General features: G+C 35.6%; 2 protein-coding genes across 2 annotated transcripts; both read left to right on the forward strand.

Moving 5' to 3' along the window:
• The first annotated feature begins 680 nt into the window (after positions 1–680).
• LOC102605940 (uncharacterized lipoprotein syc1174_c-like) lies at positions 681–8,265 on the forward strand. Its single transcript, XM_006344160.2, has 9 exons — positions 681–919; positions 1,040–1,174; positions 3,097–3,213; positions 3,351–3,479; positions 4,446–4,622; positions 5,026–5,166; positions 5,658–5,840; positions 6,855–6,926; positions 7,908–8,265. Exons 1-9 carry the CDS (start codon positions 794–796, stop codon positions 8,067–8,069), a joined length of 1,242 nt encoding a protein of 413 aa, XP_006344222.1. The 5' UTR covers positions 681–793; the 3' UTR covers positions 8,070–8,265.
• Positions 8,266–9,128: 863 nt separating this feature from the next.
• On the forward strand, positions 9,129–17,523 carry LOC102606280 (uncharacterized). Its single transcript, XM_006344161.2, has 8 exons — positions 9,129–9,732; positions 12,397–12,567; positions 13,104–13,347; positions 13,451–13,651; positions 14,648–15,180; positions 15,445–15,609; positions 15,781–16,024; positions 16,171–17,523. Exons 1-8 carry the CDS (start codon positions 9,422–9,424, stop codon positions 17,017–17,019), a joined length of 2,718 nt encoding a protein of 905 aa, XP_006344223.1. The 5' UTR covers positions 9,129–9,421; the 3' UTR covers positions 17,020–17,523.
• Positions 17,524–17,808: the final 285 nt, after the last annotated feature.

The following is a 17,808-nucleotide window of genomic DNA, read 5'->3' on the forward strand; positions in this document are numbered from 1 at the left end:
ATACCTTACTAGTTACTGTTTTTATCCTTTAGTCTTCAACTCACATTCAAAGTGACTTTTAGTTCACAACTTCACATTATACAAAACGTCAAAATATAAAGTAACAACCCTATTCCTTTTAATTTCTCTTTGTGATACACTTGTATAGTTTTTTCATTACATTATTGTGTTGTCGCGTCAAATTTATTAGAAAAGTCATATGTTTATTTTATAAGTATTTTCTAATTGGTTAAAGTGAAAACTGATAAAAAATCTCTTATTGATTTGGTTATTGATTTAATGTATTTAAAAATCGAAAATCGATAAATCGAACTGATCGATGTACACTCCTAGCCTGAAACCTGAGGAACTCACAAGCGGAGAGTTAGTAGAAAAGAGTCTTGGGAAAATGGGGTGTGTCCTAATTGTCAAAAAAGGGTCAAAAAGTGAAAAGATCGAAACATGGAAATAGATATGATATAAATCTCCTCCACGACAAGCAAACATATGTATAATATACTATTTCGATCTAATAACTTGTTAGGAGTAGATTGAAATTAATTGATAAACATTTTTCTCGAGCTAAACAGAAGTAAAAACATAAAAATAAAAATAAAAATTGACAAATAGCTCAAATTATAAGCAGTTAAATGACATCTTATAGTTTTACTAGGGGTGAAATTGATAAATACCCTTTTCATAAACCTCATATCACCATTATCCTCTTTCTTTAACAAAATTGCATTCTTTACTTCAAGAAAAATGCCACAGTAAGCCAAACAGAGAAATTATTCTAGTAAAATTAGCTGCAACAATGGCTACATTAGGCCTTAATCTTTACTCACCTTCAATGGGTCATCAATGTATTCTCCCAAAATCCCAATATTCACTTTCTAAGTTCAGAATTTCATGTTCCAGCTTGTTCTTGCAAAATAACAAGGTACAATTTTTATTCACCAAGACTTGATTTTTATTTGTTGGGATTTCAAGAAATCAAATTTAATGAGTACCCAATTGAGTTAATTGTTGTTTGTGTGTGTTTTGATGGTTATTTGAGCAGTTTAAGAGGGATTATACAAGTGTGATGATAGTGCCTACTGGTGTTGGAGCAGCTATTGGTGGCTATGCTGGTGATGCTTTGCCTGTTGCTCGAGCTCTTTCCTCTCTTGTTGACTGCCTTATTTCCCATCCTAATGTATGATTTTTTTGTTTTGTTTCCTGCAATTTGTCTTGATGGAATTTTACTTTGTGTATACCTTTATGTGGAGTATAATATTTAGGCCTCTCTAGCGAAGAACTACTAGGTCGTACTAGTTTGACGAAAAAAACTAGATAATTTCCTCCAATATGTCTAAGCATATGTGGACAGATTTATCTAGTACCTGTGTGTTTCTAAGAGGTAGTTTGCAATCTGTAGAATAGTCGAGGTGTGCACAAGCTGACTTGAATACCTCTACCATTATTAGAATAAACATTAGTAGGACTCTATTTGCCAAACAATGTGCTCACCCTTGATTATTTTTGAACTATTGGCTGACCATTTGTTATAGTATTTGAATAAGGACTGATATGATAGAGTTTGATGAAGGAGGTAATCTATCTGTCTAAACTTACACATTAGTAGAAGTTAAGATATATTAAGAATTCAATTTAGGGAAACTTCAACTTAACTGAAAATTTATTGACAGTCGGTTTGCGACTTTCAAATGCAGGTGGTAGATTTTCTATCCAGAAAAAACCTTAGGCTTCAAATGTGAGCTGTCCTTAATATAATAGTGTTTTTATAGAGAAAATGATGCAGGATCTCTGTACCTATAATTTTACTTCTTATGACATGTCATTACTTGTCAAATGTGCACCAGTGTATTCAGTGTGAAAGATGTCTTGTTTGGTTGAACATTTAAGCAGACTTTGTCTCTCAGCCATTTCTCTTAATCTTGACTTCAACGAGCGGTTTGGTACTTGGTATAGTGATGAAATTGAACTTCTAGTCAAGTACATGCCTCATAATCTAGCTATAGGCATCATATTGGCAGATGCATTTCCACTGATCTAAAAGGCTAAAGCTCTAATACCTTGTGTGTCCAGCCTTTTTGAGACTGGATAAAAGAATATGTGGTGAGTAAAAATAGCTTGGATAAGGTAGTGTACCTCAACTGAAAGTAGCTTAAAGAGTTAGCTTCTGCTCTGCTTCAAAGGATATTGTGGAATCGATGAATCCTATTCGACATTCTTACACTACTGACAAGGTGTTTGACTACTGAAAATGAAATTGGTTTATACTCTATCTAAAGGAACTGGACATTGGAAAATAGGAAACTGGTAAAAATTGTTTAATTAGCTTGAAAGTTGAGTGCTCCGTACTTCCTAGTTAGTACTTAGTAGTTCCTGATCAGTCTAATGGACTGAATAGCTTTTTAGATCCATAATACTTTGAGCCTTGCTTTCCTCAATTAATTTAATAGTCTCTGCAACATTAGATTTACATTCTGTCCTATTGCACTTCCTAGCTGAGTCACTAACTGGAACTTAAACTCTTGGTATCTCACAAAAAATCTTGGAGTGAAAAATACAATATGGAGAGACAAGTTAAGGAACTGAGCAATTTTATGGGATCAGATCCACAACAATAGAAACTGAAAAATATTTCATGTACTCAAGGGCCAAAATAGTATCAGTTTTAGTAGCTTCTTTAAATTGTCAATAAAATAAGGAACCATCATTGCACCCAAGGGTGTGGCTTGGCCAATGAAGTGATTTGAAAACCATGAAGTCTCAGGTTAAATTCCAGCGGAGACAAAAACACTTGGTGATCTTTCCCATCTGTCCAACCATTGTTTAATAGAGTCACCCGGTGCTTGTGGTGGTGGAGGTAGCAGGTACACCGTTAAATTAGTCAAGGTTCGTGCTAGCTGGCTCGGATACCATGGCTATCAAAAAGAAAAAAAGGAATCAACATTTAAACATCAGGTCAGGAGAAGAAAAATGATTGGAACTTTGCGGCAATAATTGTGTGGATGAAGTAACTTAGGCTGTCAATCTAGAGTAGGAAACACTATCTGCAGTTTGGATTCACATGCATTTTCCTTGCTCTCTGTAAATTTATAAGTCATACAGGTTCTTAATGCAGCAATGCTGTACTGGCCCATGCCAAATGCACTCTATGTTGAAGGCTATGCACTTGATCGATTTGCTGAAGGTCTCTGGGCACTGCAACCAGTTCATCAAAATAGGGTATGCTGTAAAATATTTTGCTCATTTATCCCGTGAAATCTGAGCTCTATTCCAGTTGTTACTACATCCCTGATGTTTCCAAGCTTTTATCCTCCGTTCAGCTTGCAATCACATTGTGAACTTGTAACGTGGAGCAGGTAGGATTGGTTTTTGATGCTGGGATAGAGGAAGGGCTTCTTATGCGCCACCTACAAGTGGTTGATGCAACAAGAGCTTCCCTTGGATTGCCAATAGTGGGATACACTGTAACTGACACCCCTTTACTGGTATGTTTTTTATCTTCTAAGTTGAATTTTCATAGGCTCAATGTAATGCACAGTAATCATGTCCCTAGATATTTAATATGATAGGAGCAATATATGTAGTTTTTCGACAACTTTCCTGAGGGAAGTCCTTTGCATTGCTTTCAGTGCTCATAATATAAATGGTTTCTAAATCTTAATATGGAATCTTTTGGGACTAGTGAGTAAAAGTATGGGAAATGCTGGAAGTTGTTCAGAGAAGATTGGGAACACTAGCAACAGTTAGGCAAAGAATGCACCCAAGGGTGTAGCATGGTGGTCGAGAACCATGAGGTCTCGGGTTCAAATCCCAGCAGAGGCGAAAGCACTAAGTGATTTCTTCACATCTGTCCTAGCGCTGGTGAACAGTGTTCCCGGACACCTGTTGATGGTGGGAGGTGGCGGTATTCCATGGAACTAGTCGAGGTGCGCGCAACTTGGTTTAGACACCACGGTTATCAAAAATAAAAAGTTAGCCAAAGAATAAGACGTATAAGAAAATGCTCAAAGGAAAAGAGCTACTGAAGCATTTTAAAAATTGTAGACTTTCGAGACAAAGAGTTGAATGAGAAAGAGGAGAAATCAACTGTTGATCCCTTTCTTATGAAGATAAATTATGTCCTAATATGCGGCTTCAGCTTTATTTTGTGTTGGACCTAGGTTTTCTTCCACTGTATGGACATATCATCATTATGACACATGCAATATAAACATTTGTTGCTAAACAGAGATTGTTTCTCTTAGTTGGGGACATTAAGTTTGATGAAATCATTTAGTTACTATTTCACATCTCATAGTATTTCCCTTTACTTATAAAAGAAAAACATATCTCATGGTAGATAAAAAATATATATATATTTCCTTGATGACATTATCACGTCTATATTTATTATTAACTTCACATTAACTTCTAAATGGATCACAAGTAGCTAACACCTGGTGTATGTAAAGGTGGAGAAATGGGTTGATCCAACAAGTGGCCAATCAACAGGGAGGATTCAGCGTCCAGATTCACTACTGAGAGCTGTGGAGAACTTGCAAAATGAGTGTAAGGTAGATGCACTTGCGGTTGTGGCACGCTTTCCAGACGATGATACTGAAGACTTGGATGATTATCGACAAGGAGTGGTATTAGTTTTTTCTATGATTTAGCTTCTCATTTCATTTGCAAATGTAGTCCTCAATAGTATCTATTCAAAATTTCTAGATACAAAATGGTCACAATTCATGAGCTCTTTATAGACAAATATCATTCTTTTTTCTTCTCATGGTTATAGGCAGTTCTACTTCCACTATTCAGAAAGTTTTGGGTCTCTATAATTTTGCCATAACGTATGTGTGTGAAATCATCTAAATAGAAGGTGTAATATTTAAGTTTTGTATAAACATCAGTTTGAATTACCTTCTTCCGTTGATTGCTTGCTGGTTGTGCTGTTTAATTTTAAACTGTTTGTAAGAGAGGAAATTCATTGTATTGTTTAATACGTAAATTCCTGATCTCAATTTTATTCTTGTACCCTTAATTCTATAGGGGATAGATCTTTTGGCAGGTGTGGAGGCTGTTATAAGTCACTTAGTGGTGAAGAATTTTCAGATTCCTTGCGCACATGCTCCTGCAGTATTGCCTCCTCAATTAAACATGGCAGTATGCCCAAAATCAGCTGCTGAAGAGGTAAGTGATTGTCCCGTCAATCTTACAATATTTAAGCTCACACCATGTGTGCTGTTTAATCATGAAGAAATTTGTTTTTCATTAAAGACTGGGTACTTATGTGGAATAGCCAGGACATAACTCCTCTGCGACTTGGTTTCCTACGCGAGGATAGTGCAGGGCAGTTTTTCTTTTTAGTTTCTTCATATGTGAGTTTTTTGGTCATCGTAAAATGGAAACATGATAATTTTAGCCATGTAAATGTTCTCTTGTGTGAGATATTCACTCTCAAGAGGAGCTTAAATAGTTTATAAGATTTTAAAAGAATGATGTTGAAATGGTTTCTTCTGCATTTGCAATGAGTAAGAGGGAGATATGACTTGGTTCAGAAAACCATGAAGATGTATAACCTGCTAATACTGCACCCTTTTTAGCGTCTTTTGCATTCTCATAATATCTTTTTTGTTTTGGGTTTTTTTTTTTTCCTTTTCTCTACCTCAATCTTCTGACAGATAGGATTTACATTCTTGCCGTGTGTTCTCGCTGGGCTTAGCACTGCACCACAGTATTTGGTCAAGGGCAATAATTTTTCAGACGACTGCATTGTAGCTGGTGATGTTGACAGTGTGATTCTACCGATTGATGCTTGTCGCGGAGATGGTGCTCTTGCATTTGCCAATCGTAAAAGAAACAAGGTAATTGGCTTTTCATCTAATGACGTCAACTGGGTGAGTTTAGTGTTTGCTAGGCTTCGAGTTAGGCCTTTTCCTTGCGACAGCTGACTCTGTTGACTAAATCAGAATCACCCCACTCCCCTATTCCTTCCAACGGTTGGATAGAAAGAAAAGAAAGGGCCTCATCCTTTTCATCTTTAGGAGTATTCCGTGCCCCAGCTTACTACTATTTTTTAAAACTGATTCTAGTACTGCTATTGTTAGATAGGAGACTAATTATCTGCTGATATTCTTGGTTTAGTTGTGTTCTATACTTTTTCCCTTTTTGATAGGAGAGGAGTATACTTTTACCTTTTCTTTTTCATTGTACATATAGTAAGCTGGAAGGAATGACTTTGCCTGCGAGTTAGGCACTCGTCGGGATTGAGGCATGCAAGGGGAAAATAAAGGATATAAAATTTAGCAGCCGATATCGTATTATTTGCTATTGCTACTGTTCTCTTCTTCATTATTTCCATTATTTGCTTTATATGAGTCGATGGTCTTTCAAAAACAGCCTCTCTACCTTCCCAACGCTGGAAAGGTGGTCTGCGTACCCACCACCCTCCCCACTACCCTCCCAGTCCCCACTTATGGGATTATACTGGGTATGTTGTTGGTGTAGAATTTAGCAGCTTATAAATGAACTAGAAGGGGTTAAATTTAGCAGATGATGTAGGAACTAAGTACAGGGAGGAAGAATAAGAGAGATAAATAACAACCTTTTCTTTTGTGGTCATATTTGGTCTAATTATCACTCTTCATTTTTGGTCATTTGATTTGGGAAGTTGAAGTATGAAGTGTTTACTAACGTCATTCTTCGTGGCATGTGAACTGAAGTGTCTATCAGTAGAATATGGCTTACAATTCCAAATCTAGTCATGCTGCCCAAATTAGTCATTTGGGAGGGTAGGGAGCGTATTTTCGACAGCCAGTCAAACATCTTCTGCTTTCTCGACAGTAATCCCATTTTCCCTATTTGCTCATATTTTGCAGCCTCTTATAATTGCTGTTGAAGAGAATCAAACAGTTCTGAATGATACACCAGACTCACTTGGTATTGAAGCTGTAAGTTCAAATGTTAATTGCAAATACCTTATTTATTGTCTATTTGTTCTATTAGCAACCTGCACCTTAACATGAAGCGTCTATGCATGTTTCATATTCAGTAGAGAACTTTAGCTTGTAGCATGTACACTGCGCAACGATTATTTACCTGCACCATGCAGAATATCAATAATCTTGATTTTGATATGAAATGAGCTTAAATAAAGAAGCGAGATTCATATAGCCGACCCCAACTTGTTTGTGATTGAGGTGTAGTAGTTGATGTTATTGATTAAGGGGTCGTTTGGTTTGGAACAAGGTTTTCCAGTCTTAAGTTGCTTGGACTCTCTAAAAAGGCTGCCGCAACCATGTCGGATCCTCCAAAAATGCACTACTTTTGGAGGGTCCGACACTCACCCTGCGACATTTTTGAAGAGTCCGAGCAACATATTCCAGACAATACCAAGATTAAGATTTTGGTATAAATTATACTGATATTAGCTAATGCCAATAACCAATCACTGAATAAATGTAACCCAAAAGTTGTGTTGGGATTAGTATCTTGATCCCAGTAACCAAACGACCCTTAAGAGGTACTGACAGATAGTATAAGGGAAATACGAATACTAAACTGTGACGCCCCAGCTTAAGATTAGAAGTCCCACATCGATAAAACACAGGAGAGATGTTGGGTGTTTAAGTAAGCAGACCTTACCAACTAGTGACAAGTTTTAAAGTCGTGCAAGCCTAGGCCTAGAGTGGACAATATCACTAGCGGGCTGGGCTGTCACAAATGGTATCAGAACACAGAGTTCAAGTGTCTTAGGGTGTCTATAAAGTCGTGTGGGCCTAGGCCCAAAGCAGACAATATCACTAGTGCGCCTCCCCCTCTCCCCCTAAAATAAACGTTCATTCCTTTCTTATAGAAATAGAACCTGGAGGTGTGTGTAAGCTGGTCTGGACACTATCATACTGACGTACGACTTCTCCTTTATTTTGCAGGTGAAGGTGTCAAACTACTGGGAAGCCATAGGTTTAATTGCAGCTCACAAGGCAGGAATAGATCCAAATTCTCTTAGAAGGAATAGAATCAACAACATAACACCAACTACTTTTGTTCCTTCAAATGGTTATGCTAAATCAAATATCAAATCATTTGTTTGAATATAGAAAACTATAGTATAGACACTCATCATATTATAAGGACTAATTTGATTTGTATAGTGCAAAAGTTAAGGCTAAACGGAAACATGGTCCGTGAGGATTCATATATTCGACCCAACGATCAACTAGTTGGGGCTGAGGTGTAGTTGTAATATAACGGGAAAAGCTTTATATTCTTCCTTTATTTTCTCTCTTATAATTTGTGTTATAATATAATCTGTTCAATTTTAATTTCTTAAGATAGAGTTTAAATTCTGAATACGGTTCTCGATTACAAATATAACATAGAACAATAGAAAATAATTAAATATCAAATGTATCAACAGTCCATTCTTTTTGTTTGTTTTGAATATCAGTATTGGAACAAATTGCTTCTTGCACCTACTTCATTTGACCAATTAAATAAAACAAATATAATTAAACAAATGGATAATATAATTTTTTTACTCTTAATTCATCATGCAAGTTTGCAAGATTTGGATCTAAGATCTCTTTAGTATGGCAATTGATTAATTATTTGTCATTTTTAAATTACCTGATAAGTCAACACTTTGAAATTTTATAGTAGTACATATTTGCATGATATAATTTTGTTAAGTTTATAGTCAAACACTTATTCCATTTAATTTATCTGACACATTTTATTTTTAAATTTATTTTAAAAGATAGCACACTTTTAAATTTGAAAATAATTAAGTTTATAATCCTATTTTTCCCGTCACATAAATAATTGGAATGTAAGGAGTAGGTTTAAGTCCTATTTATATGAAATCTTATTCTCTTTAATTTTGTTCCAAAAATATAAGGTAAGTAAAATCTGCTAAATTTTACCTTTTTCACATCTCACTTATTGATTTCACTACACATAATGTTATTATTGTTGTCCAAAAACATAATGATCTCATTTACAAAATCTAAAAATTATTTATTTTAATGTTTTTTTAATATAACCTCAAATTTATAGCCTATAGGGTATAATTTTCATGTCCTTTTTTAAAGTTTGGTAATTAAAGACTTTTATAATTTTTACAATTAAATAAACGTTGGCTAAAATTAGCCACCTTCTCTCTCACTGACTATTCAAGAACACATGAAAGACAGCTCATTTTTTTTTCTTTTTAAAATTTTTTTTTTTGTTAATTTTCCATTTCCATTTTCAGTTCACAAAAATTACAGATCACACTTGTTTACATTATTGAATTAATATACTCCTTAATCATCCACGATCTTTAGATCATACAGCATCAAGACAAAAATTTTAATAAAAAAAAAGATTCAAGAAACCTTTGACTTTCTACCAAAATCATGAAATTGAGATCAATACAGAGATACCCATTTGAGTTTTGGTGTTTATGATGGAGAAAAAAGCAATCTTGGTGTTTTTGGTGCTGACATTGAGTTTAATCAATGGTCAAGAAGCAGAAAAGATTGATACCCAAAAGGCTCCATGGAGGATCCACACTTTGTTTTCTGTAGAGTGTCAGAATTACTTCGATTGGCAAACGGTTGGACTTATGCATAGTTACAGGAAGGCTCAGCAACCTGGACCTATTACAAGATTGTTGAGCTGTACTGAAGATGAGAGGAAAGGGTATAGAGGGATGGAGTTGGCTCCTACTTTTGAGGTTCCTTCTATGAGTAGACATCCTAAAACTAGTGACTGGTAAATTGTTGAGCTTTAATTATTTGTGGGGTTTTTGAGTTTTTTGTGGATGCATGTGGTGTGGATGATGAAATGGGTTTTTGATTGTTGTGATTTTGATGGCTTTTGAGGTATTAAGAAGATGAAAGATTGATACTTTTGGGTTTTTTTTGTGGATGCATGAGTTGTTGATTGTAAAATGCTGAATTGGGTTTTTGATTCTCGTGATTATGATGGCTTTGAGCTATTAGGAAGATGAAAAATTGATACTTTTCGGGTTTTTTGTGGATGCATGAGTTGTCGATGATGAAATGCTGAATTGGGTTTTTGATTCTTGTGATTATGTTGGCTGAGCTATTAGGAAGATGAAAAATTGATACTTTGTAGGTTTTTTGTGGATGCACGAGTTGTTGATAATAAAATGCTGAATTGGGTTTTTGATTCTTGTGATTATGTTGGCTGAGCTATTAGGAAGATGAAAAATTGATACTTTTCGGGTTTTTTGTGGATGCATGAGTTGTTGATGATGAAATGCTGAATTGGGTTTTTGGTTCTTGTGATTTTGATGTCTTTGACCTATTAAGAAGATGAAAATTTGATACTTTTAAGTTTTTTTGGGGGGGATGCATGAGTTGTTGATGATAAAATGATGAATTGTGTTTTTGATTCTTGTGATTATGATGGCTTTGAGCTATTAAGAAGATGAAAAATTGATACTTTTCGGTTTTTTTTGTGGTTGCATGACTTGTTGATGATAAAATGCTGAATTGGGTTTTTGATTCTTTGATTTTGATGGCTTTGAGTTACTAAGAAGATGAAAAATTGATACTTCTCGGGTTTTTTGTGGATGCATGAGTTGTTGATGATGAAATGCTGAATTGGGTTTTTGATTCTTGTGATTATGATGGATTTGAGCTATTAAGAAGATCAAAAATTGATACTTCTCGGGTTTTTTGTGGATGCATGAGTTGTTGATGATGAAATGCTGAATTGGGTTTTTGATTCTTGTGATTATGATGGATTTGAGCTATTAAGAAGATCAAAAATTGATACTTCTCGGGTTTTTTGTGGATGCATGAGTTGTTGATGATAAAATGTTGAATTGTGTTTTTGATTCTTGTGATTTTGATGGCTTTGAGCAATTAAGATTGAGAAAAAAAATGATATTTTGTTTTGTTTTTTCCAAGAGGGTCAGCTTTGCCTAGTGTGTTTGGTGATAAAGATGCTGGATTGGGTTTTTGATTCTTGCGACTTTGATGGCTTTGAACTGTTAAGATGATGAACAGATGATATATTGTTGTTTTTCCAACTGAGATATCAGTTCCGTTTACGTTTGTGTGATTGCCACCATTTTTTGGTTTTTGCGTTAAATTTTATGTATGTATTCAGTGCTGCATTGGATTTCTGATTGTTGTGGATTTTGGGGCTTCAAATGATTTAGAATATGAGCACATCGAGTTATGATGTTTTTTCCAATGAGGAAGATCAGCTTTGTTTAGTGTTGTGTGATTGCCAGCTTTATTTGGTTTTTGCCTTCGATTTTATGTGTTTATTGCCGAACTGGGTTTTATTTCTTTTTCCTTCACCCTTCTATGTCGGCTTCAATGTTGAATTGGATTTTCAATTCTTATGGCTTTTGGCTTTGAACGGTTAAGAATATGAAGAAATGAAATTATGTTGTTTTTCCAGCAAAGGTATCATCTTTGTCTGTGTTTGTGTCGTTGCAACCTTTATCTGGTTTTTGCCCTCAATTTTACATGTTTGATTCAATGCTGACCTTGATGGCTTTAAACATTAAAAAATATGGATAGATAGAAATATGTTGTTTTCGACGAAGGTGTTGGAGCGGACTTATAAAATGTTGTGTGATTGATCCTTCTTTATTTTCCTTCTTCTTTTGGATATGCAAGTTTGTATAGAAATTAGTGTTGATTGTTGTTACGGTGGTTTTGAAATACAAGAATTTAATGATATAAAAAGTTCAAAGGCGATTGAGATATCACGATAATAGAAAGATTGGATTTCGTCCCGATTATTAATTTTGAATTGGATATCCTTGAGTTCTATGTTAACTGCTCCAGTATTGATGATTGATAAAGATAGAATTTGATTAATTGACATTTGTTTTACTTGGAGAAGGAGAAAGGAAGAATACTTGGTAATTGCATTACCATTAGATTGGTGAGATTATTTGCTATTATATTGCATCTTCTGGTCTTTGTTTGCTCAACGTGTCACTCTTTTTTACTGTCTTGCTAACTGCTTTGATTGTTCGCTTCTAGCTTTATTGGTTTCATGGGTCAGTTCTTCTCCTCTACTTTACTTCAGTAGAATTTTGCCTTACTCTCATTTTCTTCTAGTGGATGATGTTATTCATTATTTGAGTTGGACATATTCAACTATAGAATTAGTCTTATATTTGCACAAAGAACCATTGGTGGATCGTCCTTGGTAACACAAATCATTTTGCCAGTGTGTTATTCACAACATATCAACCTGTTTTTCCTTCCTAGAAAAAAAAAATGCAATTTATGTTTTTTCTTGATATATTTGTTGATTCTCTTTGTTTCTTTTTATGTCATAATCTTCCTCTTATCTGATTTGGTTCAACTTGTGTTGTTTAAAGGCAACAGTAAAAGCTTGTAATGCCGATCATAGAAGATAATACTGTTATTTGTTCTGCAGGTATCCTGCAATTAACAAACCGGCTGGAGTTGTTCACTGGCTTAAATACAGCAAAGAGGCAGACAATGTTGATTGGGTTGTCATACTGGACGCAGACATGATCATTCGAGGTCCAATCGTACCATGGGAGATTGGGGCAGAGAAAGGGAAGCCTGTTTCTGCGTATTATGGGTAAAACCAAATTCTCATTTTACCCATTTTTAGTTTCACTATTTTAGTAAGATCTTGATGTGGAAGCAAACAAATTTCTTGATGGAAACAAAGATAATTTGCAATCATGTCTTACAAATATTTAACTTAACGGTTACTTGAACAATATATGTCCAGGAAACATCTATATTTCTCAAAACATGTCTAGAAAACATCTTAGATTTTTGGGCATCGACTGTAAAGATCTACATAACCAAAGTGAATTAGAAAAGAAATAATCCCTTGCACTTCCTCTATAGATTTGTATCAGCTCATCAACTCTTGTTGCACTTGGCATGTGAAAGTAGATTCTTGATTCAAGGAAAGCCATAAACATGAAAGAATTAAAAATGCACCTAGAAGATAAAGTATGACGACTATTTTTGGTGTTTTCTTGACAACCTGCTGCATCCCTTATCAAAATTTCACGATCCTTAATTATATAAACCTTCTTGTCAGATTGATTGTTCACCGTCATTAAGGACTTGTTGATTCCAAAGACTTTATTTTATAATTAGGTATTTAATTGGATGCGATAATATTCTTGCAAAGCTGCATACAAAGCATCCTGAACTTTGTGACAAGGTTGGTGGCCTATTAGCCATGCATATAGATGATCTTCGAGCTTTAGCACCCCTATGGCTTTCAAAGACTGAAGAAGTACGGGAAGACAAAGTTCACTGGCCAACCAACTATACTGGTGATATCTATGGCACAGGGTGGATCAGTGAGATGTATGGATATTCATTTGGTGCTGCCGAGGCAAGTTGTTTCAATGGTTCATCTTTTATTTTGCAGATGTGTGTTGCTGCTTTCTAATCTTTCATTAATATTATATATATATCCTTGATGTTTGATTTGTCAGGTAGGACTCCGGCATAAGATCAATGATAACTTGATGATATACCCTGGCTATACTCCACGAGAGGGTGTTGAGCCTATTCTTATGCATTATGGCTTACCTTTTAATGTTGGAAACTGGTCATTCAGTAAACTAGACCACCATGAAGATGACATTGTCTATGATTGCAGCCGGCTCTTCCCTGAACCTCCTTATCCCCGAGAGGTAAAATTTTGTGTGCACCATTAAAATAGATCATTTGTCTATGCACATTATAAATTTATTTTTGTTTCTTACCAGCATGGCTTTCATTTTGTGAATTACTCAGCTGAATATGCTCTGAAGGAAACAATTCAATGTCAATTGATACTAAAAGTTGTTAAATGATAAATTCATATATACAGCAACTGCAGGTGGTTGGGGTGAGCGATAGAGTATGTTTAATCTTGTTGCCTTCTACGGTGATGCTTCAACCACCATGTTATGAAGTAAATTAGGCTGACTTGAGCTGATATAAGCTATGCTATCTGTTAAATCTTTCATATACTAAGACACTTACTGTGTTAAATTTCTTATTAGTTTTTTGTATTAATCTCTGATTGAAAGTAACATGTATTATCAGCAATGGAGTAACAAATTCATCAGTAGTTTAATACCCTATATTTCTTTTGCAGGTTGAATCTATTTTTTGTCTCTCTCATTTGTTTTATACTAGTAAACGTGAACTTTCATACTTAATTTAAGTATAAGTGACTTCAGAGATGCTCGTCAAAAAACAAACTTCAGTGTGTCAAATTTGCTGATTTCTGATACTATTAGAGCAGTGCATTTTAAATCAGTTCTTTCTATCAAATACATGGCCATTTAGAAAGTCAATGAGCAAGCAAGTAATGCTATGCTGCCTCACTAATGTGGTGAACTATGACCACTTCCTCATAGACATGAAAGTACGAGTTTTAAAAGCTGGAGTTCAAAACACTTGACCAGCTGAAAAGCTTCCGTGTTGGGGCTTTTGAAATATAAATCTAGTGATCTAAGTTTGATAGTTTTAGAATATGACGTTAATGGTTTTACTTCATGGTGCGGTCATCCATGCGTGGTAATGATTCCTTCTGCAGTTAGTCACTAGGAGTTATTTGGATCATTCGTTCTGCGAGATAACTTGCATTCTTTTTTCTTGTAATGTTCATTAGAATCTCTGAGATTGTTTGCTTCTTGCAGATAACACAGATGGAATCTGATCATAGCAAAAGGAGGGCACTGTTTCTGAATATTGAGTGCATTAATACCATGAATGAGGGCCTTTTATTACAGCATGCTGCCTTTAAATGCCCTAAGCCAAAGTGGTCAAAGTATCTTAGCTTCCTAAAGAGTAAAACATTCGCTGAACTAAGTCGGCCAAAACGTTTGACTGCCCAAAGTCGACAGATGATGGAGGTTGAAATTCATAAAGAAGTTGATAATGAGCCTGAAAAGCCACAGCCAAAAATTGAGGTTAAAATTCATAAAGAAGTTGATAATGAGCCTGAAAAGCCACACCCAAAAATCCACACCATTTTCTCTACAGAATGCTCATCTTACTTTGATTGGCAAACAGTGGGGCTTGTCCACAGTTTTTACAAGAGTGGTCAGCCAGGAAACATCACAAGGCTTCTAAGCTGTACCGATGAAGATTTAAAGCAATACAAAGGCCATGATCTAGCTCCCACCCACTATGTACCGTCCATGAGCCGACATCCATTAACTGGAGATTGGTAATCTATTGTTTCCTAGTTTTTCTTTCCTGTATCAATACATATGGCCTTTCGATCAAAGCCATCTTTCCACATTCCGTGATTTTTTTAAAAGGAAATGGAACAGAGTAGTCCTCCACTGGAGGGAGCATATAAAGTATTAAATGAAACGTTTGTCACTCACCTCAACTATCTCTCCCCCTTAATAAAATAAGAAAAACTAAGGCCTAAGGTCAATGTGGAAATTTTTGACGTCAAGCTGGATCTAATTTTTGCTTATTTCAGGTATCCAGCTATCAACAAACCGGCTGCAGTTCTTCATTGGATGAATCATGTGAAAACGGATGCTGAGTACATTGTAATTCTTGATGCTGACATGATCATGAGAGGACCAATAACACCATGGGAGTTCAATGCAGGCCGCAGCCGACCTGCTTCAACTCCTTATGAGTAAGGGTTATAAGTTTGTGATCTTTAGTTTCATTCTGTTGGAGGATTGTATGGTTCGTTACAAATTTACAATTGTTTTGGCGAATCAGTTTGTGCCTTGTATTCTTGCATGAATTCACATTGCACATAGATTTTTACCAGTCTACTACTTTTGTTCCTATTCTGAATCAGCTACCTTATCGGCTGTGACAACATACTGGCAAAGCTCCACACTCGCCATCCTGAAGCTTGTGACAAGGTTGGGGGCGTAATCATTATGCATGTAGATGATCTACGGAAATTTGCGCTGCAGTGGCTGCACAAAACCATGGAGGTCCGACTTGATAAATCTCATTGGTCCAAGAACATAACAGGAGATATCTATGAATCTGGATGGATTAGTGAGATGTATGGTTACTCATTTGGTGCTGCAGAGGTACTTTTCTAGGCTTATTATCAAAAAATAGTTCTCTTAATCAGTTTATATAATGAAATGTTGTTATAATGAGGTTTGACTGTAGCTACTTAGTGCTGTACTCTCTAATCGGCAATCTGTTGAATCTGAATTTTGATGTTGTGCAGTTGAATCTGCGGCATGTCATAAGCGACGAGATTCTGATATACCCAGGATATGTTCCTAAGCCCGGTGTTAATTATAGAGTCTTCCACTATGGCCTGGAATATAGGGTTGGTAACTGGAGTTTTGACAAAGCAAACTGGAGACACGCCGACTTGGTTAACAAATGTTGGGCTAAGTTTCCTGATCCTCCTGATCCATCATCACTTGATCAAACTGACAACAATTCCCTACAGCGCGACTTGCTTAGCATAGAATGTGCAACAACGTTGAATGAAGCTCTTATGTTACACCACGAGAGGAGAAAATGTCCAGATCCTAACACTATTTCCACGCCCAAACGTGAAAGAGAAAATCAGGACAGAGTCGATGAAACTAGAACCAATGCTGAAACAAGAACCCGTGCTGAAACTAGAACCGATGCTGAAACAAGAACCAGTGCTGAAACTAGAACCAGTGCCGAAACTAGAACCAGTGCTGAAACTAGAACCGATGCTGAAACTAGAACCAATGCTGAAGCTAGAATGGCTGTTGAAACTACAACTTCAACGAAGTTTGGAAACGTTGACGAAGTTCAGGCCTTGAGGAATGATGAAATACCCAAAAATAGTTCTCAGGAATCCTCCCAAGTTGAAACGTCAAACGGGACATTCACTTCCATGAGATTTTGGATCATGGTTTTGTGGGCAGTGTCAATCTTCGGCTTCTTAGGTGTCATGTCCGTCATGCTTAGAGGGCGTAAGGGATTGAAAAAAAGAGGTAAAGGTTACAAGTCTAAGAGAAGAACTACATATTCCGGTTTCTGGGATACAAATGGACAGGACAGACATCTACGCAACGCTGAAACAGCATAGAAAGCTCTGTTCTTGGCACAACTTCAAAGTTCTTTGCACATCAAACATGGTCATTCGCGCCAAGGTCCCTGTAAGTTCATTATTTTAGCAGAAAACGGAAAAAAAGACGTTTCTTTTAATCGAGTTAGTATATAGTTCTATGCTGCTGGATAGAATGGAAGATGTTTTTCTATGTTCTGTTTGATTAAATCAATTTCACATGAAGCTGTTAGTCTACAATTTGCCTAAATAGGACTATGGCTAGGGAAAAAAAAGCATAATGTTAGTACAAGATCAGAAATAGAGTTTTTTTTTTTTCAGAAAAAGAAGGTAGTAGAGTTGCTTTTTTGTTTAAAATAATTACAATTTTTTTCTTGTATTGTAATTTTCTGTTGGTGTAAGTTTTATAAGTATAATAAGTTTCATTTCAAGTTTGTGTTGAATCACAAGTAATGAGGCTTATTATAGTAGTTACGAGCAAACCTTTCTGTAACAGTCATCTTCTATAACAGTATTTTGACTATAGCAGTTAAGTTTATTTTGGAATCCTGTTTTCAGTTATGTTATATTATATGTTCTTGATAACAATATGTTATCATATTATTAAATTGAAATCAAATTTTGCCCATTATTTTATTTTATTTATTTATTATTTTTTATTTTGTTTTTCATAATAAAAAATGGGTTAGACTAATTGGTGGGCATGCGCTTCACGTGAAAGATGGGTGGAGGAAAGTAAGAAAAAAGAAACAAAAAGTAATTATCTCAAGTATTGAACCAACCTTTCTTGCTCCACCCCACCCCACTATT

Source organism: Solanum tuberosum, unplaced genomic scaffold (genome assembly GCF_000226075.1).
Source record: "Solanum tuberosum cultivar DM 1-3 516 R44 unplaced genomic scaffold, SolTub_3.0 scf00051, whole genome shotgun sequence".
Taxonomy (NCBI): domain Eukaryota; kingdom Viridiplantae; phylum Streptophyta; class Magnoliopsida; order Solanales; family Solanaceae; genus Solanum; species Solanum tuberosum.

Coding starts and splice junctions, on each gene's coding strand:
- LOC102605940 (XM_006344160.2), top strand. CDS start 794: ATGGCTACATTAGGCCTTAATCTTTACTCACCTTCAATGGGTCATCAA. Junction 3,214..3,350: donor AACCAGTTCATCAAAATAGG/GTATGCTGTAAA, acceptor AACGTGGAGCAG/GTAGGATTGGTTTTTGATGC. Junction 5,841..6,854: donor CCAATCGTAAAAGAAACAAG/GTAATTGGCTTT, acceptor CATATTTTGCAG/CCTCTTATAATTGCTGTTGA.
- LOC102606280 (XM_006344161.2), top strand. CDS start 9,422: ATGATGGAGAAAAAAGCAATCTTGGTGTTTTTGGTGCTGACATTGAGT. Junction 13,348..13,450: donor ATTCATTTGGTGCTGCCGAG/GCAAGTTGTTTC, acceptor TTGATTTGTCAG/GTAGGACTCCGGCATAAGAT. Junction 15,610..15,780: donor CCTGCTTCAACTCCTTATGA/GTAAGGGTTATA, acceptor ATTCTGAATCAG/CTACCTTATCGGCTGTGACA.